The sequence below is a fragment of the Muntiacus reevesi genome, chromosome 3 (assembly GCF_963930625.1).
Source record: "Muntiacus reevesi chromosome 3, mMunRee1.1, whole genome shotgun sequence".
In the NCBI taxonomy this organism is placed as follows: domain Eukaryota; kingdom Metazoa; phylum Chordata; class Mammalia; order Artiodactyla; family Cervidae; genus Muntiacus; species Muntiacus reevesi.
Window position 1 is genome coordinate 4362627 of NC_089251.1, and position 24270 is coordinate 4386896.

Sequence of the window (24270 nt, forward strand, 5' to 3'; positions counted from 1 at the left end):
CTTCTTGAGAAACAGCAGGGAAGTCCAACTCCCATGGACCAGAGAGAAACCAACAGGCACCTCAGAAGCACAGGGCTAAGCTGAGGGACCCCTTTCTTCCGAGCTTCCTTTCACAGTTCCCAGGCTGTCCCTGGTCCCCTTGGCCGTCCCGTTACTGGTGCTCGGGAGGGAAAGAGGGAGATGAAAGGGGAGGATTGTGGGCTGTGGGTCTTTGTCATTCCGCCTCCCTCAGCCTGTGCCTATCTTGGAATCTGGCCACCAGGGGGCGCCGGAAGGCCGCGGCCCCAGCTGCAGACACTGGGCCTGAGGCTGAGGGTCCAGCGGGCCTGATACCTGCTCCGACACCGGTTTATAAATAGAATCATCGGCGTCCAGCCCTGTTCCGCGCTCTGCCAGTCCCTTCACTGGGACTTCTCAGCAAATCCCTGTCTACCATGTGCTTTTAAATTTAAAGACAGTTAAGGAAAAGTGCCAATACACTTTGGATTTTTTTTCTTTTTAGGGAAAGGAGGGAGACAACCTCCCAAGTTTGGGGAACATCGGAGGTCACTGCAGCGCCAGGCCTGACCACGTAGTGAGACAGCTCTGCTGGCCACGCCTGCGTGTCACTCACAGAGGGGCCTGGGGAAGGGACAGGCCTTGAGAGTGAAGTCGTTTCTTTAACGCTTTTCTGTGGGTTCCCCTTTCACCTCCACACTTGCTGGGTAAAAAAAGAGCAGAAAGAACACAGGCCCTGGAGGCAGCAGTGAGCAGATTTTTTACTGTCAGATTATACACCATCAACCACCCACCATGGTGACCAACATCCCAGCCCGGTTCCTCCTTCATAGGGGCAGTTAATACAAACAAAAATAGTTTTCTACAAAAGGAAGTGTCCGGCCCTCCCAACCCTCTGTCCTAACCGCGTTCCCCCAGACAGTGAACTCCTTGGTCACCAGACCTCTGGAAAGGCCTGGGGTCTGGTGGGTTGCAAAGGAAAACCAAGACTAGAAAAGAGAATCGTCAGCGACTAGAGTTGTAGGCAACTGGACTTTGGGTCCGCTGGCTGGTAGTGAGCCAGGGACAGGCGTTGGGGGTGTCTGCAACAGTCGTGTGTGTGGCAGGAGGCAGAATCTGAGGGTGTGGGGTGATCAGCGTTTCTCCCCACCCTCTGTCTCACCGCCGGCAAAAAAAAGAAAAAAGGAAAGGGGCGGTGGGTAATATAAAAGAAAAACTAAGACCAAAATCGCAGGCCGCTGGGGCCAGGACCCCACAGCGTCCCCCGCTGCCGTTCAGGGGCGAGGGCAGGTGCCACTGGGGTGGGGGGTGACGGGGCGGGAGGACTCTGCTGAGTAGCACCTGGGAGCAGCTCAGGCCGCACCCTTCTCACCGCCAGGCCTCGGACGCCGGCCCCCGGGGCCCCCGGCTCTCCGAGCGAGGGGCGCAGGGCACGGCAGGGCGCGCGGACTGGCCCCCACCCTGCCCGGGGTGCCCACCGCGGGGCTCAGCAGTCCAGGCGGGCGGCCAGCCCCAGCAGCAGCAGGCAGCCGAGCAGGGTGGCGGGGCGCGGGGCAGCCCCCGGCGCGCGGTCGCAGTCCAGGCCGCCCTCGTCGTCGGCGGGGTCGCAGCGGGGCTGCTCGCAGCGCGCGCCGGTGTAGCCACGCGGGCAGGCGCAGCGCTGGTTCTGCACGCAGGTGCCCCCGTTCTGGCACAGCAGCTGGTCGTCGTCGCACACGTTGGCTGCGGGGCGGAGGGACGGTTAAGGCGGGCGGCAGTCTGGTCCACCCCGTACCCACACCACCACCCGTGCTGGAGCTTCTGCGCTTGGGACGTGCGAATCCTGGGGGAGCGGCCGGGACCAGGCGGTGTTGGAGGCTCAGGGCGGACTTGGTGCGACCCGTCCCTGCGGTCATGGTTTCAAGGGCTGAGCCCTGGCCCCTGCCTCCCTGCCCGCCCCGCCCCTGCCGCCGGGCACTGGCCTTGGTGGTTCTTCAGACGCACCTGCTCTCCCGCATCCAGTGCTTAGCAGGTGCCGGTCCAAGTACCTGGGGCGCCCTTCCACCCTCTTCCCGTGGCTAACATCGGGTCTCCACCATCCCATCACTTCCTTGGACAGCCTCCCTTCCTCCCCGAAAGCCCTCCCGCCTCCTGCCAACTCCAACCAACTCCCAGTTCCACTTTTGCTTCCAACTCCCTTCCCGGTACCTACTCCACAGTCGCATCAGGCCCCGCCCACCACCAAGACCCCGCCTTTGACAACATCAGGCCCCGCCCACCTACCGGCCCGGCGGCACGAGCCCCACCCACCTACAGGCCCCGGCAGCATCAGGCCCAACCCACCTACAGGCCCCGGCAGCATCAGGCCCCCGCCCAGCCACTGGCCCCGCCCGCAGCATCAGGCCCCACCCACCTACTGGCCCCGCCTCACAGCATCAGGCCCCACCCACCTACTGGCCCCGGCGGCATCAGGCCCCACCCACCTACCGGCCCCGGCAGCAACAGGCCCCACCCACCTACTGGCCCCGCCTCATAGCATCAGGCCCCACCCACCTACCGGCCCCGGCAGCAACAGGCCCCACCCACCTACTGGCCCCGCCTCACAGCATCAGGCCCCACCCACCTACTGGCCCCGGCAGCATCAGGCTCCACCCACCTACTGGCCCCGCCCCTCAGCTCCAGGCCCCGCCCCGGGCCCCACAGCCCCGGGTCCTCCCACGGGCCGGCGCGCACTCACGGTAGCAGCCCTGGCGCCAGTAGTGCGTGGGGAGGCAGTCGTCGCACTTGGGCCCCGCCGCGCCCTCGCGGCACTCGCAGAAGCCGGTCTCGTTGCACCGGTCGTGCACGGAGCCGATCTGGTTGCAGTTACACTCTGGACCGACAGTCGCACGGCGAGTGATCAGGGTGACTTGTGGGCGCTGTCCGCACGGACCCACCTCGCCAGACCCCGCCACCCTCCCCTTCGGATCTCCGCATCTGCGGCTGGACGGTGGGGTGAGGGCTGCCTGGAGTATCCAGATCGCGAGGGAAGACGGCAATTCCTCCCATCCAGGCAGCCCCTTCCCCTCTTTCTGGCCCTGGCGCTATGTGGCCTGGGCCAGCCCTTTCCGCTCTCTGGGCCCGTCTCCCCCGCTTCTGTAACTGGGGCTGGCGCTGATCCACCCCAGCTTCAAAGAGCGGTGACTGACAGGTGGGCGGGGCCTCATCAAGGCCACCTGACATCTGACCCGCGGGCTGTGTGACGGGCAGGTGTAGCGGCATCCACAGCTCTCCTCCAGGGCCTCCAGCCTCACCCTGCCCCTTCCCAGTCTGTTTCCTGGGGCCTCTGCCCCCTGGGGGAGGCAAACGCCCCCACGCTGGGTGTCCTTGTCGCCTAGTGCTGGGCCGGGGGTGGAGGCAGACAGGCAAGGAAAAAGGAGGTGCTGGGGGCGGGGAGGACCGCCTCTAATCGGATCCAGAGGCCCCTCCCTGTCCCCCGCGACTGACCAGTGTGACATGGGCTGCACGGTTCCCTTGGGATCACTTGAGAGTTGATAGAATTATCTGAAGGCCGCTGCCATAATTCAGACTGACAGCTGCAGCTTTGCACAGCCAGGGCCGGCCTGCTGGGCGGGGCATGGACAGTGCGATTCCCAAGGGCGCTGGGCATCCCAGAGCTGAGAACTGGCCTCTACAGAAGACAGCATTCCAGTCTAGTGAGTGCCGGTTGCAGGCCCTGGGGCCCCCTTTTGGGGTTGGCCTTCCCCTGCCTGGGCCCAGGCCCAGGCCCAGACCCTGGGCCTAGCTCCTTGTAGATTTATTTCCTTCTTTACTGCAAAAGCCAGGCCTGGCGCAGAGGGTAAAAAAAACAGACCATTTGCTCACTGGGGGGTGGAGGGCTTATAAAGCACAAGAGAAAATTCATTTGAAGAAAAGCATCAGTTTCCTAAGAAGGGTTGAAAACCCCTTGATCTGATCCACCTCCCACTACTAACAGGGAAACAGGCCCAGAGAGGGGAAGAGAATTGCTGAAACGCACATAGCCTGGCTTGGGAAGATCCCCCTGGAGGAGGAAATGGCAACCCACTCCAGTATTCTTGCCTGGGAAATCCCGTGGACAGAGGAGCCTGGTGGGCTACAGTCCACAGGGTCGCAAGAGTCAGGCACAACTTAGGGACTAAACCACCACCACCACACAGCCAGGCAAGCCCTAGGCCCTGTCTTTGGCTCGAACACGTGGTTCTGAAACTCCAGTGCCTGCGGGGAGAACCACATGGGGAGCTTATCAATAGAGCAGATTCTGGAGGCTTCTGCCTTTAGAGATACCCAGCCAGAGTGGGCCCTGGAATTGGAATTTTCCCGGATCAACACTGAGTATTCACTTGAGGGACTGATGCTGAAGCTGAAGCGCCAGTTCCCTGGCCACCTGACATGAAGAGCCAACTCACTGGAAAAGGCCCTGACGCTTGCAGAGATTGACGGCGGGAGGAGAAGGGGCGGACAGAGGATGAGAGGGTTAGAGGGCATCGCCAACTCAATGGACATGAGTTTGAGCAAACTCCAGGGGTTAGTGAAGGACAGAGAAACCTGGTGTCCTGCAGTCCGTGGGTCACCAACAGCCGGACACGACTGAGCGCCTGAACAATGACCACCAGCAGGCTCCCCGGGGGGTTCCAATGCAGGGGTCTCCAGACTCCGTCTAACGCTGCTCTGGCGCCCTGCGCCCCCGTGCCCCCCACACGCCAGCCGCGGGCTCACCGATGCACACGTTCTCGTCGTCCAGCTCCGCAGAGCCGTTGCGGTAGTAGCCCAGGCGGCAGTGCTGGCAGTGCTGGCCCCGCGTGTTGTGCTTGCAGCTGACGCAGGTCACCACGTTCAGGAAGTCGATGTAGCTGCAGCGGTTGGAGTGGCCGTAGCACTCGCAGTCTGGGCCGGCCGGGCGTGAGAAACACCAAGGGTCAGAGGGCAAACGGGGACGGGGCCTTCCTGCGCCCCTCCCCCATGCAGTCAGGGAAACTGAGGCGGGGCGGGGAGGACCTGGCACAGGAAGGTGCCCCGGGCCTCCAACACTCCTGTACCATTTGGGGAGAGATGGTCTCGCTGGCTTTGAACCCGAATGAGAACCAGCGTGGGCCCGGCCCACAGATTCCCGCCTGGCCCCGTGGGCAAGGTACCAGGGTGAAACGCTCTCTGGAGGGATGCTGGGTGATTAGAAATGATCCATGCAGGGAGGATGGGTCATGCCACCAGCTGGTGAGCTCAGGGAGGGCGGTGCCTGGGTACATGGCGTTCACCACGCTATCCCAGTGATTCAGTGAAGGGTAGACGCGTGCATGTATGCCAGAGGTGGAAAGGGCCAGGAACTTCCTCCCCGTGCTGCTTTGGAAGACGCTTCGAAGGAAATAGCCACCTGCAGGACCCTTTCCCATTAGCCTGAGCTGTTCTGCAGATGTGCTTGGCAGCAGAGCGCCTGCTCTGGCAGGCGCTGACCCTGCCAGAATGCTGACCCTGACCCTTACAGCGAATGCTGCCTTAAGGCTTGTGCCCTGAGAGTCTCGCCTTGGCCTCCAAGGCCAGCCCTGGCCCAGCTTCTGACTCTCACTGGAGCCACCTGTGACCCCTAGAGGCGAGGCCCCCAGGGATTGGAGGTGGCTCCCATGGCATCATCGAGGGGGCAGAGTTTGGTGAGGAGGGTCACCTTCCCTGCCACAGATGAGGGCCGTCCCCTGGCGCCCCCTTCTGGGCAGCACCCCCTGGAACAAGGAAGGGTGCGCTCTGGGACAGCGTCTGTGTGTCTCCAGGGATAGCCACTCTTCCCTTTGTGACGGCAGCGGGAGGGCTGACCAGGTGTCAGGGCCAAGGACACGGGAGGCCTCGGAGAAAAGAACCTCTGAGCTGTGCCCAGGAGGAGTTGGGTGGCATTCCCGCCCCATGGCCTCCTGCTCCCATCACGTCCCTCCAGGGAGAGTGAGAAGGTGAGACAGCGAGAAGGTGAGACAGCCCCCAGGTGTCCAAGGAGCGCTGTCGGTGACCCTGTGTCCCCAGTCTTGCTTCCACCAAGATGAGCCCCTGGGCCACACCTCCCAGGGGAGCCAGGACAGGCTATTTCTGGCAGCTGTTCTGCCTGCCCTGTGCCTGCCTACTGTGCTTCTGACTCATGCCTGCCCCCAGCTCCCTTGGGGAGGGAGGGCTGGAGGGGAGACAGGCTCCACCTCACCATGACCTAGCTACTCTGGGAGGGTTTTCTGAGCCGGACATCACTGGTCCTCGTCTGGCACTTTTTTTTTTTTTTTCCCAGTGGAGGTAGGGGGAGAAATGCTGGAGGAGGGCTGATCCACCCCAGGGCCTTCCTCTTACCTTCGAATTCTTCAACAGGCATCACTTGAGGAGATTTGGGCCTGAGCTGGAAAAGTTTGGAGGTCTTGGCAGGGGCAGGGGCGGGGGCAACAGCGGAGGTGCCCGCAGCTTGGAGAGATGAGAAACAAGCTCTTTCATCAGCCGTGGCCCAGTTGCCCAGGGCGGCTGTCTTTGCCCAGATAAAGCCCAGTAGAGGCGCCCAGGGTGCCCTGGGCGACCTCTGGAGCAACTTTGTCACCTGCTCAGATTTGAGATGACACAGCACCACCAGTGGCATGCCCGGCGTGCCCTTGGTCCCCCCTCGGAGACCACCTACCATCAATTCGGCTGGATTAATCCTCCCACATTATTCTCTGACATCTCTCACACTATGCTAAACATTTTGCTGAAGCTGGACTGTCTGTGGAGTGGTTGAAAACCACCACTTTGGACACCCTGAACTATTGCTCCTCTCCAGACTTCTGTGAGGGTCAAGTCCAGAGTGTGAACCTGGCATGCAAGATTTGGGCATCTCCCTTCCTTTCCCAGTGGTTCAGTGGTGAAGAACCTGCCTGCCAATCTAGGAAAAGCAAGAGATGCAGGTTCAATTCCTGGGTCGGGAAGATCCCCTGGAGGAGGAAATGGCAACCCACTCCAGTATTTTTGCCTGGAGAATCCCATGGACAGAGGAGCCTGGCAGGCTACAGTCCATGAAGTCGCTCAGACATGACTGAACGACTGAGCACTTCCTTTCTGAAGCAAGCTCCCTGCTCCAGGCAGAGTGACTCCTCTGCCTTCCACAGGCAGGAGCCATCTAGCCAGCAGCACAGACTGCCCAGAACCCCAGCCCTTTATTTGTGGGGGAGCATTCCACGGTCCCTTCGGCTTCTCCCTGGGATGCCGTGGTGCCCCAGTCGGCCCAGGGCCAAGAAGTGATTGCTCCAGCCGGCTCCCCATCGCCGGGGAGGACGACCCTGGACTCAAGATTTCCAGGTTGCGGGGAACCACAGACCCTCCCCAAGTTGTCTACCTCCGGAACCACTCACCAGCAGGGGGAGCGCAAAGCCCTGCTCACCATTCACAGCCGGCAGGAGGGAACTGGAGGTGCGGGTGGGCTTGCCGCCCGAGCCAGGCATCAGGTCCTACCGTCCAGGGAACAGTGAGCGGAGACCAGGGACAGTGTCCCATCTTGGAGACTCAGGCAGACCCTGTGTGCTTCCTGGGTGTGTCCATTATAAGTGCAAACGAGCCCTCGAGCCCACACCAGTTTCTTTCCAATGCAATGGGAGAATGAGGCTCTGGGCTTGGTCTCAGCGCAACCCCCCAAGCCCTCCCCAGTTCCCGCTAGGTGAAGCCACCGCTCCCTTGCATCCCACCACCAAGCTTTTGCCACAGCTGGTCCTGCCACCGGGAAGGCTACCTTCCCCCTTCCCCTAGAAGCGACTTCATGGACTGGAGCCCCACCAGGCTCCTCTGTCCGTGGGGTTCTCCAGGCAAGAATACTGGAGTGGGTTGCCATGCCCTCCTCTAGCGGCTCTTCCGGACCCAGGAGCCAAGCCCCTGCAGGAAGCCCTCTCTGAGTCTTGAGCCCCAGGGTATTACTGTTCTCAGGACAGGGTCTCCACTGGGCTTGGGAGCCCTCGGGGGTTGGGGTGCAGGACTGCAAGGGGTCGGGTGTGATGAGGTCACGCTGGCTAAGTAGGTGGGGTTGGGGGTGTGGAGTAGAGCTCCAAGGCCCCTCCCGTCCACCCTCGGGGGCCCCCTGCCACCCGGGGTTCCCAACCCATGGCCCTGATCCCTCCACTGCAGAGTCTCAGGAGCCCCCCCCCCCCATACCTTCTGCACTGGAGGACACCTGGGGCCAAGGGGCGCTCGCCCAGAGCGGGGCAGCGGTGGATGGCCTGCTCCACTCTTGGGGGAGAGAAGAGGAGAAACCAAGTCACGCGAGGGGCTGGGGCTGTCCCGGGGACCTCCTGAGGCATCACCCCTGCAGGCGCCTTACAGAAGCAGCACTCTAAGAAGCGGCTCTGTCTACAGCGGCCAAATGGAACTGGGCTCAAATCTATAGGAGAGGTAGCAACTATGCTAAGGCAACCTGTGAAGGGCGCAGGGATGCCGGATGGAACAGGGACCCCTGCCTGAGAATCTGCATACTTTGGACAGCCCTTTCTTCGGTGGGATCCCTCATCCTTGGAGCTCCCTCCCTGCATGGCTTCCGTTCTGAATGAAGGCTGGAGTTAGATGGAGTCCTGTACTGGGGTCTCTGGCCAATGGCTGTAAAGGGCGTGTGTGTGTTCTGGCCAAGACACCAAGCATGCCCAGAGAGGGTCCTTGAAAGCTTCCGGTCCAACCCCAATCCAGCGACCAGAGCATCCTCCCTGAGCCCTAGATTGGGCCCATCTTACCCAGGGAGCCCAATATGAGTTAGCCCCCAAGTGCCACACTGCCCTTCTCTGGGACTAACTGGACCCACAGTAGGCGATGCGGGCAGGGCTGGCAAGATGAGAAATTGAAGAATCACTCTGCGCCGAATTTCAAAGGACAAACCCAGAGGGACAAGGGGAGAAATCGGATATTTTCCGCTTCTTAAAGGGATTACGCATAATGCCAGTTGGTGGAGAAAGAGAAAGAAAATCTACCAGCTAAAAAGTGCGGGGGATGTTCCAGCTGGGAGCCGGGAGCCTCTGGATGTGAAATTGACATTTATGGGATGTTCAGTGAGAAGAGGCCTCGGGACTCAAATTGGCAAGGGCTTAATTAGGGCTGCGATAAACCCGCCCTGAAGGCATGGTGCTTTGCAGGCTCGCTCCCGCCACCCCACCGCAGCCACGCTGGGACAGGGTTAGTGGTCTTGAACAGCCTCTCTGCCGCCAGCCCCCGCCCTCAGGACAGCTTGACAGCAGGGAGAGACATGCGGGCCAGTGGTCCACAGGCCCAGCTGGACTCGGGCCAAAGAGCCCGAAGCACCTGTTGGGAGGCACCTGGAGAGAATCAGGACCTTTCTGGTGGCCTGGGGGTGGGGAAGACCGGACTTTCCAGGGATGCGCTCAGGTGTGCCGGAAGAGCCTTCTCAGAGTGACTCGTGTTGTTTGCCAAGGCCAGATGGATGCCCGTCTGTTCCTTCAAAACTGGGGAGCCGAGCTAGCTTGGCCTTAAAGGCAGCACCACCTCACAGCGCCCCAAGGTCTCAGGACGGCGGCTTTGGGCAGCTGAGCGGGCAGGAGTGTCAGGAGTCGGTGAGCCCCAAGGTCAGGACCTGTCTTGTTTCCTTGAGCAACTGCGTCTTTCTTTTGAAAACAGCTTTATTGAGGGATCATTTACATACCATAAAAGCCCAGCTGCTGCTTCCTAGGCGCTAACATCCTCACCTGGGGGGACTAGGAAAACCCCAGTCCCCATTTCTCGGGGCTGCGAACCAGGAATCCACTACCAGCTCCTGGCCCGGGAAGCACCCAGTCTCCACCCGCCACAGTGAACGTCATTATCAGTGGCAGGGGGTGGGGGGCATCACGGGGGCCCAGGCATGGGCTTCAGGTGCTAGAGAGGACTGATGACACCTAAGCCATGGTCCGCTCGGGACTGGGCTTCCAACCCAGCCCTGGGCTCAAGAGGCAAAGAGGACCCTGATCTTTCCGGATGTCCGACAGTCCAGGGAGGGAAGGGTGGGAGGGGTGCCTCCTTCTTCCATCAGAGTCCTGGGGACCCTCACAATTCATACCTCCCCTCATCCAGGCTCCGTGGCCTGACTGACGCTCTCCTTAATTCCTAGGTTTGCAGTTGGCACCCCGTGTCCCACGTCAGAAGCAGCTCTAAAGGTGGAGTCCGGGTTCCTCAATGCGCGTGTGCGTGCGTGCATGTGTGTGTGTGTGTCTGGCCTCCCACCCAGAGAGATCACCGCCTGCAGGCAGACATGGCACCCACCATGACTATTTTTGGTCCTGTCTGCCCATCACAGACTCAGCAAAAGAAAAAAAAAGTGCGAAGTCTCAGGAGGCTGGCCCAACTTACATTCGGAGCCTGAACTCCCAGTGACCTGTGTCCTCCACCCAAAGCGATTCCTGGGCCAGGAGGCCAGCCTGAAACCCTCGGATCTCCCAGCGGGGCCCTTCCCCCGCCCCACCCAGGCAAATGCCTCCCGTGGAGAAGGGAGGGGGACAGAAAGAAAGGACATGTGGTGTGTCAGCCTCTGGTCCCGTGCAGGGGCTGGGCGCGGGCACTCGCCCGCGGCTGGGAGAGGGCTGAACCCCATCCCCCACAATAAGCTGAGGCCAGAGAGTCGGGGGCCCCTCCCCGCTGACAGAGGGGCTACTGCCCACTCTAAATGCCACCCCCACAGGGGTCCGTGAGCATCAGAGAGAGGAAGGGTCATGGCACTGCCCGAGGAGTGAGGAGACACCCACCTTGCCATCTCCTCACTGCAGAGGGGGCGGGACAGGGTGGGGGTGCACAGTGGGGACACCCCGCCCCGGACGATGGAACCAGGGACCTTGACCACATCTCCCTGTTACCCTTGGGGGAGGGTGAGTCCTTTCAACTCCTGGCACTCCCGGAAGGCAGGATCTGGCGGGACTCCCCCAGGGAGACCAGAGGGCCACCCCAGCACCCAAGCCTCCCACACACCCCTGGCTTGGCCCTGCCCCGCACTCTGCGCCCCCAAAGGCCCAGCAGTCCACAGTCCACAAGCCCAGCTCAGAGGCTGTGCAGCTCAAGGCAGCAATCCCCTCCACCCTGCTGACCTGAGCAGTCTGCTCAGCTGGCCCTGCCCTGTCCATCTCCGAGGGGTCAGCCGCCGGGGGCAGGGCCGGGGGGCTGGCATGGCTGTGGGGACAGGGCCTGGGCTGGCTCTCTGGGTGACGCTGACCAGTGCCTGGGGAGGGGGGCACAGGAGGAAGAGGGCCCAGGGGCTTGCCGCAAGCTCTGGGCGCCCCGGCTGGACCCCAGCGACAGGAGGTCCACACAGCCTGGAGGCCTTCAGGCACCGTGCTCTCGCGGCTGTGGATCTAGCACCCCCTACTCTAAAAGCCAAGCCCCTGCCCTCCCCAGAGCTGATACCCCCACACTGCAGCGAGGGGCCGGGACTCGGGGCAAGCAGTGGGGAAGGGCAGGGCAGCTGGGCACCCACCTGTGGGCTGTAGGGTGCTGGGGGCCCCGGGGGCCCAGGCAGTGGATGTTGGGGGGGTAGGAGTGGCGGGGTCCCCCCTAATGGCCGCAGTGGCCACAGGGGCTCTGGGGACAGGGTCTTTCCGGGACCTGCTGATGCCTGGTGAGAGATGAGAAAAGCGAGAGAGGGCATGGGTGGGGGTCAGTGGCGGGGGGCCAAGGCAGACGAACAGCTTACTATCCCACTGAGGGGACCAGAGTCCCCTCTAAATTCAGCTTCCTCTAGTCCCTTTCTGCCCACTGGCGTCCCACGGGGGTTGAGTTTGGCCCCAAAGAGCCATGGTGGGGGGTGGGGTGGTGCCCCTGGAAGCCTGAGATTTGGGGTCTGCCGCTGGCTGGCTGTTTGACTCTGGCAGGTTCTGAGAGCAGATGGCAATACCCACCTGGGGGTGCTGGCTGTAAGGATGGAATGAGATAGTACGAGGATCCTGTTTAGCTGATGCCCGGCACCGTGCATGTTTGATGATGATTTAACGATAGTCGGTCAGTCACCCCCTCCCACCCTCCCTCACATTCCCTGTTGAATTCCTGGGACGCCCAGACCCTCCTTCAGACAATCTGACTGCTCTGGGGCCTGAGCTGACCTGGACACATGGGGGTCTGGGTCACCTCCCTGCAGCTGGGATCCTGGTTCACCTCGCCCAGACTCCCCACAGGCAAGCAGCTGCCATGGTGATAGCTGTGGACTGCCCAGAGGGAGGCCAAACCCCGTGATCAGACTGGGGTGGCTTCTGCCACCGGTCAAGGAAGGTGACCCCCATTCTTGGCTGGCAGGAGTGGGAGAAGTGGGGGTTCCCGGCGGGGGTGGGACAAGGGGATCTTTCCAAAGCAGCACCAGTCAAGAAGCTGGAGGGAAGGGCTTGTGAGACAGGAAGGAAGGAAGGAGGGCGAAGAAGCAAATGGATCGGAAGAGGGGGTGGACCTGGGAGGGGAGGACAGGAAAGTCCCGTCTTTCCTCTCCTGCTCTTTCCAGGACGTGCAGAGAGGTTCGGGCACCAAGGGCCCCAGGCACCTCCCCAGACGGGTGGCCCCGCTGTGTACTTACTGCCGACGGCGGAGCCTGCAGCGGCACCTGCGGAAAGAGGGGGGTCACAGCAGAGTAAGGAGGGGGTGGCAGGGCTGGGGACAGGAAATCAGGGGGGCCAGGGCACCTCACCATGCAGGGACTGGGCCTGATTCTCCACTATACCCTCACCCGTGCCTGCGAGGGAAGGGCCGCTCTAAGCCCATTGAGTCTTGGAGCTGTGACTTATCCCATCAGGGGACCTGCTGATAAGCCTCCACTGGGAGCCTCACATGCACCCTTCTCGTCTGACTTTAGACTCTCAGGTCCTCCAGTGCAAGGCAAAGAGGCGGGAGGTCATTCTCTGGGGGGCAATGGGGTGTCGGAGAACATGAGGGTCCCAGCCACAGGGACAGACTGGTTTACTGGAGGCTCTGATGGAAGCTGCCACGGGGGAAGCCGTGCCTGCTCCCATCTGGGACATGCAGGGATGCCTGCGGGGCTGACGGGAAGGTGATCACAGCGGCTGTCACGTGCTGAGGGCTTTCTGCACGTGGGTCCATGCTGAGCACCGCCCCCACCCGGGCCATTCAGGGCTCAGGGTTTCCTGGTAGCTCAGATGGTCAAGAATCTGCCTGCACTGCAGGAGACCCAAGTTCGATCCCTGGAAGATCCCCTGGAGAAGGGAATGGCAACCCACTCCAGTATTCTTGCCTGGGGAAATCCCATGGACAGAGGAGCCTAGTGAGGTAGCAAAAAGTCGGACACAACTGAGCACTTTATAATTTGGGTTTCCCTGTAAGGAATCCATCCTGCAATGGAGGAGACCTAAGTTCGATCCCTGGGCTGTGAAGATTCCCTGGAGAAGGAAGTGGCTACCCACTCCGGGATTCATTTGCCTGGAGAATTCCAGACATGGACAGAGGAGCCTGGCAGGCTACAGTTCACAGCAGCCCTAGGGCAGGCTTCTAGGGTCCTGGTTCTACAAATGAACAAAGGCTCAGAGGGAGAGACGGTTTGTCCGAGGCCTCACAGTTTTGAGTGGCAGAGGCCTGACTCTGACCTGGTCCTTTATGTCTGTGTGCGTCTGTGCTCTGGGGCTGCAGGCGCCTGAGGCCACGGTCTGAGCTGGGTGGGAGTCATCAGTCTCAGGAGCAGGGAGCTGGGGCCACAGTGTCCCCTCCAGGCGGTCCTGACAAAGGATGGGGCGTGAGGAGCCCCAGGGTGCTTGCTGGGGTGTGGGCCTCTCCCGGTGACTCTGGGGGCGGGACAGTGAGAGGTGCCTGGGGGGATGCGCCTGGAGGCCCACAAGATGACCTGCAGGTAAGGGTGTCGGTCTGTGGGTGCCGGGGGCTCTCACAGATCCTTCTAGGAGGAGAATGGGGCCCAGAGACGGGGTGGGGGGGGCAGCAGGACAGTTGAAGGGAGGTGAGCCTGCGAATCAGAGGGCGGTGACAGCAGCTCAAGAACTGGTTTTGGCAACAAAGATGGGTTGACATCCTCCGGGGGGGGGCAGGGCGGTTGCCCAGAGCACTCTCTATGCCTTTGAAGGCCCGCATGGGGGCTGCGACTCCGGTAAGTCACCCTTCAAAGCCTCGAGAGCCGTGCCTGGCACACACACGACATACTGTCACAGCCTCATCACGGGGCTTCCGGCTTTGATCAGCCTCGAGTTACGTTACACAAAGCTTTCACCGCTCGGTTGCGGGGTGCCAGTGGATGGGCTCCAGAGAGTGTGCCCAGGAGGGGCGGGCCGAGTAGTCCCGGCAGCCCTGCCTGGCTTAGGAACTGGCTCCAGTGCTGGCGCTTAACTTGCTGCTAACTCAGAGGGCGAGGGTCGCTGGGCCTCAGTTTGCTCATCTGGAGAGTGGGATCATAATGAAAATACCATCTGAGGGGTAATCAGAGGGCAGAGAAGCTGTACGTAAAGTACCTGGTGCAGCCTCCTTGTCAAAGCACTGGCTGGGTGTCAGCAAGCGACTGGGTGGGGGGTGGGGGGTTGGCTGGGGAGAGCCCACCCTGGACCAGCTTGGGCCCTTACCCACAACAGCTGGGGGCTCCCTGGGACTCAATTTCAAGGAGACACCCAGGGACTGTGCTGGGGGCTGATGACAGGGGGAAAGTGTGTTCACGAGGCAGGTGTGTGAGGGCACACCCTGAGGATGGACTCTGGAACTGAGTCAAGAGAGGAGTGGACCGTGCAGACAGCATGGCCAGGGCTTCGGGGACCCCTCTGTAAAATGGGATAACAGGAGACCGACTTCCAGGGGCCACCCGGAGGGCTGAGGGGGGACTCGGTAGCATCTGGTGCCGTGCGGCACCTGTAAGTGTCCCGTAAACACTGGGACATTTACAAGGGATGGTGCTGCTCCTCACGGTCAGCCTGGAGGGAGGGGTCCCCGCCCACCCCTCCCTGACTCCCCGTGGGCCTTCTCTCCTGCCTGGGGGTCACAAAGGGGAATGTCAGTGAGAAGGATGCTGAGTCAGCTCATCTCAGGTTCCTGGCAGGATGCAGGCATGCTAGAGGGCCTTGATGACAAGGCCTGGCACTTAGGAGCTTGGTTAAAAAGAGTGTACCTGTGTGTGCAAGTGTGTATGAATGTGATCACAAATGCATGTCAGTGCATGCATGTCTGTATGCACACCTTTGTGTGAGTATCTGTGCATGCATGTGTGCATGTTTGTGTGTGTGTTCATGTGTGTGCGTGCATGTATGTTTGTATGTGCACACATTTGTGTGTGTTCATGTGAGTCTGTGCACGTGTGTGCATGTTCATATGTGCACATCTTTGTGTCAGTATATGCACATGTTCACACACGTGTCTGTGCATGCACGTGTGCATGTTTGTGTCTGCAAATCTTTGTGTGCATGCATTCACACGTCTGTGCACGCATGTTTATGCACACACCTTTGTGCAAGTGTGTGCATGTTCACATGTGTGTCTATGCATGCACACATGCACGTTTGTGTGTGCAAATCTTTGCGCAAATGTGTGCTCACACGTGTGTACACATGTGCATATTTGTGTGCACACCTTTGTGCGAATGTGCGCATGTGTTTGCACATGTGTCTGTGCACGCATGCATGTTTGTGTGCGCATCTTTGTGCAAGTGTGTGTGCATGCGTGTTTGTGATGAGATCCACAGCTCCTGCGGCTGAAGGTCGGGGGAGCCCTCGGCCTAGGGGGTCTGAGGTGGGGAGGGGCGGGGGCTGCCGGGTGCGGGGGCCAGCCTGCGTACGCACACGCGTTGGGGGAGCCGTGCGGCAGTGGCAGGTAGGAGCCGGCGCGCCAGGACCGCGTGCGGAAGCTCCTCTTGCACTTGCCGCAGTCGGGGCCCGTGGTGTTGTGCTCACACTCACACTGCAGGCTGCCGTCGCGCACGGAGCACAGGCTGGCGTGCAGGTTGCACTTGCACCTGAGGGAACATGGAGGGGCGAGGCGTCAGCGAGCGGGTCGGCGGCCGCCCCGGCCCCCGAAGGGCTGGGAGGGTGTCAGCGGGGCCGGGAGGGGACCCTGAGGCCACCCGCCCGACCTGCCGAGACAGGGTGTGTACCCCCGACACACCCCTGAGTCCTCCCAGAAAGAGGCGCCCCTGGCTCCTGCCTCTCACGGGGTGGCCCCAGATGCTGCATTTTAGTAACGCAGCTTTGCATCACTGTGGTGGTTAACAGGTAGCAAGAGTTACCTGCCCCTGGTTGCATGGACCTGGCCCTGGCCCCAGGTGGCACCCCTGCTCTTGGCTGTGGCCCACACCCGTGCCCTTGAGGGCAGAAAGAAGCCCTGATTCCCAAACCCCTGTCAATTCATCCACACATGTATTATTCATTCGTTCATTCAAATATTTATAGGCAACTCATCATTCTGAAACCAGTAAATAAAGGGAAAGAATAAGCATTTGTCTTCGTGTCCTATATAAAGCATACCTCCAGGTAACCAACAGTTGATGAGGGGATGTTTCTTTTTATAGAAACAGTCCAGCTGCTAATTGAAGAAGGAAAGATAGAATTAGGAAGCCGTCATGCAGCATTCCGTACTGAATGGATGGCTGTGGGCACAGAGTGCCAACAGAGATGTCCAGAGAAAAACTTCCCAGTGGAAGGATACAGCCCATCCTGAAGCAATCTCGTCAAGACAAATCGAACTTGAATCTGATCAGCGCTCTGGAGCAGGTTCTGGATTAGCTATGAATTCATATGGAATACAGAGAATAGAGAAACATACTAAACAACACCAGGGGGGAATGCAGTCAGCAAAATCCAGAAGTGATGACATAGCTTCTAGGACCGATGAATTGCAAGGGGGGCAAAACTTGATACAGAGGAAGGAGGAACTCAGATTAAGAAAAACCTCAAGGGCAAAGCAACCAAGGGAAGGACGACTTCATCTGGGCCTTGGTTCAAACAACCCCTAAACTCAGATAAACAAAGCATATTTGTGAGACAGTTTGAACACTGCCTACATTTGGTGACATTAAATTGTGTGTGTGTTAGTTGCTCAGTCGTGTCTGACTCTGTGACACCATGGACTGTAGCCCACCAGGTTCCTCTGTCCACGGGATTTTCCAGGCAAGAATATCAGAGTGGGTAGCCATTCCCCTCTCCAGGGGATCTTCTTGACCCAGGGATCAAACCTGGGTCTCCTGCATTGCAGGTGGATTCTTTACCGTCTGAGCCACCAGGGAAGCCCAATATTAAATTAATGTTTATTAAGTGCAGTGATGGCATTGTGATTATGTTTTTAAAAGTCCTTCTCTCGAGAGACACACAAATATTTACAGATAAAATGATCTGATGTCTGGGATCTGCTTCAGAATAAGACAGGAAGGGAGAACCTGGGGAGAAATGCAGACAAAATGAGAAAGGCTATGAGTTAATTGCTGAAGTTGGGTGACAGGTATGTGGCAGTTCATTACAGTAGATTCTATTTTTGTATGCATGTTGGAAAACCTCTGTAATAAAAGTTAGAGATAGAGAGTGCTCTACATTCTGATATGGGAGGAGTTCCAAGATATATTGTCAATATTTGTAAAAAGCAGAATAATGTGTTTGGTAGAATTTTCTTTTTATTAAAATAAGCAAAGACAAATATTTATAGGGCACCTGTTATGTGCCAGACTCTGAGCTGGGAATGGCAAGTACAATGGTTGATAAAACAGATGGGGTCCTTGTTCTGCTGGAGCCTAGCATCCAGCAGGGAGACAAGGAAAAAAAAAGTCAGTGGTGGGGGAGGGGGAGGGGCTGATTAACAGGTGGAGCCCAAGGGATTTTAAGGACAGTGGAGTGATCAGTATGACACTGTCATGTTGGACCCATCACGTTATGCATTTGTCAAAACCCTCAGAACCCAGAGAGCATCAAGATAGAGCCCTAACGTCAACTGTGGACTTGAGTTGATGATGACGTATCAGTAAAGGTTCATCAACTGTAACAAAGGGATCACAGGAAAGCAAGATGTGAATAACCTAGGTATTAGGAGCCCTCTGTGCAATCCACTCAATTTTCTGTAAACCTAAAACCTAAAACTCCACAAAGACTTAATCTTAAAATAATAATCACGCCAATCTTTTAAATTATAACATCAATGTCAGTGGTCACCGGTGCCCACGTGCTCTGGAAAGGAGAGGGGATGGTGGGGTCTCAGTCTGAGCGGGGAGCAGGATAGGCTTCCAGGAAGAACAATTTAAATCTGAGACCTGCAACAGCACCAAGAGTAACCCAGGCAAAGGGGGGAGAACCTTCTGGAGGAGACGAGAATGAGGGAAGACACCCCTGGGCCAAGAAGAGCTCAACCGATGAGGTCTGAGATGGGATGAGAAGAGAGGGCAGGAGGAGGCCAGACTGGACACGGAGGCTGGATTCTGTCCTGGAAGCCCCGGGAAGGTCAGAGGTGTCCTGCTCTGGTTCGTATTTTACATGTCATCGTGGCTGCTCCATGGAGGATGCTTTGTCTGGGAGACCAGAGCCGGGGCACGGTGGGGTGGGGGGCGGAGGGAGGAAGTCGTGCCTGGCTGGCAGAAGCGGGCAGCGTTCTGGACAAGGATGGAGGCACCTGCGTCCCACCAGCGATGCCCAACGTGGGCAACATTCCCCACCACTGGCTCCCAGCGTCTCCAAGACTGTTTCCTGAAAGCTCACCCAGCACTTCTTCGGCTCACAATTCCCCCTTCTCTTCACACTGCACCTCCCACTCAGTGATGCTCCTCCTGGACGGAGCGTCCCCCCTGAGCCTCTGCTTATCCACAGGATGAATATTTAACTTCCTGCGTCTTCCCGCCTCATGAATCTGTCCTGCAGACCCTTCATCCTGGCTCTCACTGTGCCCACCCGCTCCTGACCTCCTCGTCTCCATCTGACTGGAGCACCGCTGTGAGGCTGCCCTTCCAGGGCAAGGATCCCGAACGCGGGGAGCTGCTTGCAGGGTTTCCAGCAGCCCTGCAGCTCTGAGTTAACCTGATGCCTGCTGGCTTCAGAAGTCTCAGGGCCGCCTTCTGTAATTTCTTAAAAATAATTTACTGTTGATATGTTGCATTTTCATTTTTATTCAGCTCAAGAACTTTTTCTTTTTTGGGCTGCATAGCATGACGAATCTTAGTTCCCTGGACCAGGGATTGAACTTGTACACTCTGCTGCCAGCGGAAGCTCAGAGTCTTAACCACTGGACCACCAGGGAAGTCCTCACCTTCCTTCTTGTAACTTCTCTCTGCCATCTGGTCATCTTGCAGGATGGTTATGGAAATTAGACACAATCATGCTATGGGGTATTATAAAGCCATTAAATATCTCTTCCCTGTGTCTCAGCAAGAAAGAATCTGCCTGCAATGCAAGAGACACAGGAGATGCGGTTTGGTCCCCGGGTTGGGAAGATCCCTTGGAGAAGGAAATGGCAACCCACTCCAGTATTCTTGCCTGGGAAATCCCATGAACAGAGGAGCCTGGAGGGCTATAGTTCATGAGGTCTCAAGAGCCAGACATGATTTAGCGACTAAACATTTTGTTGTCAGAGGCTATTTCAAGCCCTGGGGAATGTTCCTAACACAAAAGAAAAGACCAAAATTAGTGAGCGTTTGCTGTGTGCCAATGGGAATCTCATTTGACCTCTGAATGGCTACCAGAGCTGGTATTACCATCCCCCTCACTTTAAAGACGAGGAAATGGAGGCTCAGCGATATTAAGCATCTTGCCCAGAGTCACAGGGCTGCCCAAAGCTGACTGGGACTGGAACTCAGAGATATCCAGCTCTGGAGTCCAACAGGTGAATATAGGTTAGAATATGGATTGTAAAAAAGTAGGACACCAAATGGTATGTATTATAGAGCTATGGACTGAATTGTGTCAGTCTGAAATCCATGTATTGAAACCCTAACACTCAATTCAACTGTATTTGGAGACAGAGTTCTTTGAGGGGAAATTAAAATTAAATGAGGCCAGAAGGGTGGGGCCCTAATCGCATAGTGTCAGTGCCCTTATAAAAGGGCACGCGAGAACACAGAGATAAGACAACCAAATGCAAGCCAGGAAGAGGAATCTCACCAGAAACTGACCCTGCCGGCATCTTGATACTGGACTTCTAACCTCCAATAAATAAATGCTTGTAGTTAAAGCCCCACACTCCATTATGGGGGCCCAAGCAGATTATTGTCAGACTATGGACTTCCCAGGTGACATCAGTGGTAAAGAATCCACTTGCCAATGCAGAAGACTAAGAGACTTGGGTATGGTTCCTGGGTTGGGAAGATCCCCTGGAGGAGGGCACAGCAACCCACTCCAGTATTTTTGCCTGGAGAACCCCATGGACAGAGGAGCCTGGTGGGCTATGGTCCCTAGGGTCACAAAGAATTGGACATGACTGAAGCAACTTAGCATGCACAGACGCATCAGACTATAATCAGCTTCTGATCGTGTGTAAGTTCACACCTGAAACACCAGCAGACAATACATCTCGGTACTCCTGTGGTTGTCTAGGGAGGGAGGGGATGGGATTGTAAATGATTTCTATTTCCTTCTTTGTCACTTTGCATGTTTCCTACATCCTCCACAGTGAGCAGGTGTTACTTTGGTAAGCAGAAAACAGATGATATTTGAAAACCTGAAATTAGGCCAGGCTGGTTCCTGAGCTCACACAGGTATTTCCTCTCAGGAGGAGAAGCAGGTCTATTGGGTCCTGTTTGGGAAGCCATCGCTCCATGTTACATGCGATGCTCATGACTCTCAATTCCCGGGTCCACAGATGTCCGCTGAGTTCGCTGGACTAGAATTCCGATGCATCAGCTGGTGCTAAAGTCTATGCTGTTTTAACTTCATCTTCCTTGCACCCTGGCCCGGTCAGTTTGCCTGCAGCACAAAGCTGAAATGAACGGAGCTTGAGAAAGGCTGTTCCCTGTTTCTCTGGAGCTCCAGTCTACTACCACACACGTACCGTGGGCCTACTGTATGCCCGTTGCTGGAAAACGCACAGAGAGGGTTGGGCAGGCCCCAGTTGGCACCGGGGACCCTTCTTCCTAGAAACATTAGACCCAAAGACGGTCCATGGCAAAGAAAGATTCTGTGTTTGAATCTTATTGGTCAACACACATGATGCTCTCCTAACACTGTCCTACCCGGCTCCCTGATCGGCCCGTCCACCCAGGCTTTCCTGGTGGCTCAGACAGTAAAGAATTTGTTCTGCCTGCAATGTAAGAGACCCGGGTTTGATCCATGGGTTGGGAAGTTCTCCTGTTGGAGGAAATGGATACCTACTCCTATATTCTTGCCTGGGAAACCCCATGGATGGAGGAACCTGGAGGGTTACAGTCTATGGGGTCACAAAGAGTTGGAAACGACTGAGTGACTAACGCTTTCGCTTTTTCACCCAGAGCCCTAGTGTACATTAGCACATCAAAGGCTCTGACAAGTCCTGCAGGAAAGAAACCTGCTGACTTTGTCTAACTAAAGTTTGCTGGCAAAACATACTTGACCTCGGAAGGTTTTAATTTTTTTCATCTGAATTCCTATTTAACGTCCCACGGAGCTAGCTGGAGAGGAACACCCCAGCTGTGTGGAAGCAGGAATGTACACCATGCCTCTGGCCCGAAGATCAGATATTTTTGGATATCAGCTACAGAAAGAAAAGATTGCCATCTTAACTTTGGGTGATCACACTGACCTTGGCTTGTTAAAAATTTGTTAAAGGGCAGCTGAATCTGAGAAGTGTATTGTAATGATGATAGACGACAGTCACGGAATGTGAGAGCTGGACAGGTCTGGCAGGGGTGAGGGGTGCAGGTGGGGAGAAGCCTGTCCAAGGTCATGCAGTTTAAAGGCCACTCCAGATCCAAATCCAGACAATTCTCCCTGACCCAGCTCTGCCCCGCCCCACGCTGGCCATCCCCTCCCACCATCTTCATCTCCCAGAGGGTGTCTTGGCTTCTCTGCCTCCTGGTTGAGCCCTGGAATGAGTATGGAGGGAAGTTCCATGCTGGGCAGGGCTGCCAGGAGGAGCCCACACGGCGTGGGGGAAGGTCCACCAGGACTGGCACAGAAACAGAACCCAGTCAATGGAGCTGCTTCTCAGACGGGGTGATGCTGCCTGTGTGTGAGTGGGGGGCGGGGGGCTTCACCTTTCTGGTTCTCTCTGTGTCCCTCTATGTCTCTCCACGTCTCTGTCCCCCACGGTTCAGATCCTGCTTTCCTCTGGACCTCTGCACATGCTGTTCCCTCCGCTGGATGTGCTGCCAGGCTCCGCTCCTTTCTCCTAATGCTAACACCTAACAACAGTGCCAAGTTCAAGGCCCAATGCCACTTCTGCAGGCAGGCCTTTCATGATCCCGCCTCTATCAGCCCTTGCTACACTCTCCCTTGTCCCAGTGTTCATCGTGATCAGCGTCATCTCCCAAAGTGGAGCCCGTGAGTGAGATGGCTGGGAGAGATGTGAGTATGAACTGCAGAACAGTTTAATAGTTTTTGTTTAGCTTTGAATATATGGCTTCCCTGATAGCTCAGCTGGTAAAGAATCTGCCTGCAATGTGGGAGACCTGGGTTTGATCCCTGGGTTGGGAAGATCCCCGGGAGAAAGGAAAGGCTACCCACTCCAGTATTCTGGCCTGGAGAATTCCATGGACTATATAGTCTTAGGCTTCATTGGGATTCTCCCCTGATGGCTCAGTTGGTAAAGAATCCACGTGCAATGCAGGAGACCCTGGTTCGATTCCTGGGTCAGGAAGATCCCCTAGAGAAAGGGTAGGTTACCCACTCCAGTATTCTTGGGCTTCCCTTGTGCCTCAGTTGGTAAAGAATCCGCCTGCAATGGGGTAGACCTGGGTTCGATCCCTGGGTCAGAAAGATCCCCTGGAGAAGGGAATGGCTATCCAGTCCAGTATTCTGGCCTAGAGAATTCCATGGTCTGTATAGTCCATGGGGTCGCGAAGAGTCCGACACGACTGAGTGACTTTCACTTTGATTACACAGTAATTTTTTAAGGGACAAATTCACCAAACCTTGGAATCTCAGAACATTATTTCCTAAGTGAGGCCAACGTTTAAAAGCATATTCATTTAAAAAAATTAGTATGTAAACAAATCATGTGAGATATCCTTATGTAAAAGACTGATATTAGAACTCAACCTCATGCCATCAACAAAAGACAACTGATCAAAGACCTAGATGTAAGAGCTAAAATTAGATAACTCTGAGAAAGAAACAGGGCTAACCCTTTGCGACGTTGGATTAAGCAATGGTTTCTTACACGTGACACTGAAAGTACAAGCCACAGAAGAAAAAATAGAGACACTGGACTTCATCAAAATTGCATACTTTTGTGTTTCAGGGGGAAGCCATCAGAAAAGTGAAAGAACATCCAGAATGGGAGAAAAATCTTGCGTTATTAACTGAATCCCTGTGAAAACCCAGAAGGCATCATTCTTCCCACTCTACAGGTGAGGAAGTAAGACTGCGGTAGGTCAAGTGCCACGAGTCACCCCAGGCCTCTGGGTGGAAGAGGCTGGATGTGAACGCAGAACTGTTGGGTGCAATGCTCGGGTTTCATCACCACTCCACTCCATGCGTCTCTCGGCACTCCCCTTACCTAGATTCCACCTGGATGATGAAGGCCGGGGGGGAGGGCTGCTGGGCTGATCCTCCCAAGCCCATCACCAATTCTGAGGCCCAACTTTGGCCAAGGAAACACAGGAGAAAGAAACTCCCTTTCCCGCCTCCCGTCCCAACACCAGCTGCTGCCTGCATCTAGACCGAGGCAGGTGGTCCAGGCTCCCGGCTGCACCTCTGGTCCAGACACTTCTCCTGCATCCCTGGGATCAATTTTCCCAAGGAATTGCTTTCTGAATTTGACCTTTGAGAACCATCAGTCTCACCAGAAAACCATCACCTGAGCCACCTGAGCCCACTACACAGCACTTTTCGGCTCATCCATCAGGAAGCATTATTTAATAATGAACAAAAGGGACAGGGCAAGGCCGGCCAGCCCACGGGACCTGCCCCCGGCCAGCAGTCCCCCTCTCCACCCCCCACCCCCCTGCCCAAGCCCATCAGGATCTGCTGCCCGCCCCATCACAGAATGCCAGGGCTTTGACCCTGTGGACAGCAGTGGAAGTGACTTGGTAAGAAAGGGGATGGGGGAGGGGGCAGAGATGCTGAGTCAGCAGCCAGAGCGCCAAGCTGATTCTCTGCTCAGGTTTTGCCCAGGTGACCTTGAGCAAGTCACTTCTCCCGGCCTCAGACCTTCCAGTTCCAAATGGAAGAGCTGAGTTACACCTTAGCTTTTCAACTTTACTATTCAGTTGTTCATGCGTGCCTAACATACTGTCGTGCTATCTGGCAGAGC

At 57.1% G+C, this 24270-nt stretch overlaps 1 protein-coding gene across 2 annotated transcripts in view; it reads right to left on the bottom strand.

Moving 5' to 3' along the window:
• Positions 1-350: 350 nt before the first annotated feature.
• Positions 351-24270, bottom strand: part of NTNG2 (netrin G2) — a 73995-nt gene continuing 50075 nt past the window's right edge. Inside the window, exons 5-12 of one of the 2 annotated variants that reach the window (XM_065928195.1) lie at positions 15699-15871; positions 12497-12523; positions 11414-11551; positions 8128-8202; positions 6313-6420; positions 4714-4881; positions 2714-2848; positions 351-1719 (exon numbers count right to left, since the gene is read on the bottom strand). In XM_065928195.1, the coding sequence (XP_065784267.1) occupies positions 1484-1719; positions 2714-2848; positions 4714-4881; positions 6313-6420; positions 8128-8202; positions 11414-11551; positions 12497-12523; positions 15699-15871 (1060 nt within the window). In that variant the 3' untranslated portion in view covers positions 351-1483. Of the gene's footprint in view, positions 1720-2713; positions 2849-3901; positions 4213-4713; positions 4942-6312; positions 6421-8127; positions 8203-11413; positions 11552-12496; positions 12524-15698; positions 15872-24270 lie in introns of those variants that run through there. The other variant, XM_065928196.1, reaches the window with a different exon arrangement.